Source organism: Ursus maritimus, unplaced genomic scaffold, assembly GCF_017311325.1.
Source record: "Ursus maritimus isolate PB19 unplaced genomic scaffold, ASM1731132v1 scaffold_17, whole genome shotgun sequence".
Taxonomy (NCBI): domain Eukaryota; kingdom Metazoa; phylum Chordata; class Mammalia; order Carnivora; family Ursidae; genus Ursus; species Ursus maritimus.
The window spans coordinates 54,274,359-54,276,954 of record NW_024424119.1 but is presented as its reverse complement, the minus strand read 5'-3'; the positions used below and the strand labels follow the sequence as shown (position 1 = coordinate 54,276,954).

Sequence of the window (2,596 nt, the reverse complement as noted above, 5' to 3'; positions counted from 1 at the left end):
AAAGAAGTCAAGACTCACCTATCTCCCTGCACTTAAGAACCATTTTAATCAGGATAATTTTTACTTACAAACAAAAAAGCTGAGAACCAGAAGTTGGTGCATGGGTCTGGCCAGGCTTTTTAATCTGCATTCTATACTCTTTAAACTCTACCTTCATGAAATACAATGCTTCATGGTTTGTTAAAGTAATGTGTTTTAATAAGACGAACTTCCTATAATCCTACAACTTCTTAGAAAATTGTACATTATGAAAAACATGTACAAGGCTTTGGGTCATAACGACTTATTTTTCTACTCCCCAAATATATTAACCTGCTGAACCGCTTGGAGGCAGTTTTAGCCTTGGACGCCTGTTAGCTGTGAGTTATAAAGTAAGATCCAAGGGATCATTCTAGGTCTATCATAAATCTCTTCCCTAGACAGACAACTACAGGAGGGAGGGAAAAAAGGGCAGGCCTTCTAATTAGAAACACGTTTTAATGCTAGTTTTAAATTCTCGGTCGTGTATTTCAAGCAAGATTTGAAATTCCTTAAAAAAGAAAAAAAGATCTGAAATTCCTCCTGGAGATTCCTGCTTTCATCAGTCCAGACAGTGCCTTAGGCCGAACCGGGAAACTGAGGCTAAGGTTTCACGTACCTTCAAGGGGCATAAGAAGATGAAGAGTGAACACCGAGGACAAGCGAAGTCGGGGATAAAAGTTAGAGGCGCAAAGGGAGGGGGAAAAGCTGGTCGCTTTCCGCTAGAAACCTCGGGAAGCCAGCAGGGACTGCAAGCGCGGCCTCCCGAATCCTTGGGGTTAACGCCGCAGTTCAGCCCCTTCCCCTCTGAGGCTCAGCTCGAATCTTCCTGCCCCTTCCAGACGGCCCGATGACCCCCGCCATTTCCACCGTTCCCAACAGACCCCTCTCAAAGACAGGCCGCGCCGGGGGCAAGGAGGGGTGGGGGCAATCGCTCAGAGACCCCCCCACCGTGGGCCAAAGTTGCCTCCAGCCCAGGAGAGAGACCTCGGCCTCCGCCCCCCGCCCCCCGCCCGGCCCTGCCCGGTCCTGCCCGGCCCTGGCCGGCCTTACCTTGAGCGCCAGGTGGTGGACGCGGCTCAGGCCGGGCTGGGCCAGCAGCTGCAGCAGCCCCAGCAGTGGGAACAGCCGGAGGCCGGCGGCCAGCGGAGGACAGCGGGAGCCCGAGGGGCCGACTAGCGCCGGGACGGCCATGTTTGTTCCAGCATCACCAGCCGCTTCCTCTCCCGCCCACTTCCGGGGGCAAAGGGCGGCAGCTCCCGGAAGGGCCTGGAAGAGGAGGTGGGCGGCAGGCAGCGCGGTGCCTCCGGCCCGTTTCCTGGGGCGTGCGGCCGGGGACGTGGCCGAGGGGCCGAAAGTGGCCACCTTGGGGCCGTTCAGTTTGGCTCCCCTGTGCAGACTTTCGGTTTAGCCGGAAGAGGTGGAGCCCCCCCACCCCAGGGTTGAGAAATTTGTGGCGGTTGCCGTGGCAACTGTCGCCGGGCAGGACACTCCTCCCCCTCCACCCTCACGGGGCCTCATGTCCGCCCCGCGGAGTTTTGCAAGCGACCTTGGGCCTGCGAGGCAGCGACCGCAGGGGGATCCGGGTTCCCTGCGGGTGGGAAGTCTTACACTGTGGGTACGGCACCGTGCCCGGCCGATGAGCGGACTGGTTTCAGGAGCGGCGTTGAGTTGGTGGAAAATACCGAGTTCCTGGCTTGTCATAGGTCCCTTGGTTTTGTTGAGGCACCTCACACTAAAATTTCAGACGAAATGTTTGCAGTAATACGATTTATTGAGTCCTTGTCGGGTACCTAGGCCTTTTGTGTGCATTATTGCATTTGATCCTTGGAAAACTCTGGTGAGGTAGGAGGTAGGTATGATCTTTATCCCCACTTTACAGGTAAGCAAACTGAGGCTCTAAGAAATTAAGTCGTTTGTTCCAGGTTGACAATCAAAAGGAAACCTTTAAATACTGTGTTAGTTTGGCACATGCCTCATGTGACCTCGGGAGTTTGAGTCTCAACGTTTTTCTCTTAATTCTGTGTGGAAACTTTCTTTGCTTCTAATCTGTGGTATTTATAGGGAGGTCTTCAATGGTGAATTCAGTAGTTGGTTCCCTTCTCTCACCATTTTGTCAAGAAGTTATAGAAGAATATGCTTATGAAAATTGCCAGTAGACTGGCCAAGTTTATTTAGTTTTTAGATTCTGTTTTAGCTTGCCATACAAGTAATACGGGCTCTTTGTGTGAAATGATGTAAGTAAAAGGAGAAAGTAAAAACCACTAGTGTATTTTATGACAGAATATGATTCTTGAAGTTTTAATTGGAACTAGGAACTGAAATTAACATGATATATTTTAATGACCCTAACGGGCTGCACTGAGGTTTAAAAAAAAAAAAAATCAGTTGGGAAAATACAGAGTAGGGGAAGGGGGGATGAGGTGGTCAAGGAAAGGGAAGGTACTAGAATTTTTTTTTAGCTGTGTGCAATTTTGGTAAAATCATGAATCTGAATTCTTCCCTTGAATAAAAAACTGGTACAAATTCTGCCACACCCTCTGTAAGGACGAAAGTAGGGCACTAAGGTGGAGCCAGG

The 2,596-nt window shown here is 50.3% G+C and overlaps 1 protein-coding gene across 4 annotated transcripts in view; it reads right to left on the bottom strand.

The window, feature by feature from the left end:
• Nucleotides 1–2,384, bottom strand: part of GPR107 (G protein-coupled receptor 107) — a 71,166-nt gene extending 68,782 nt beyond the window's left edge. For all 4 annotated transcript variants that reach the window (XR_005835282.1, XM_040632067.1, XM_040632069.1 and 1 more), the window contains exon 1: nucleotides 1,072–2,384. Coding sequence is in view for 3 of the 4 variants with exons in the window: in XM_040632067.1 (XP_040488001.1) it covers nucleotides 1,072–1,212 (141 nt within the window). In the remaining variant the exon portion in view is untranslated. The remainder of the gene's footprint in view (nucleotides 1–1,071) is intronic.
• Between the last annotated feature and the right edge of the window lie 212 nt (nucleotides 2,385–2,596).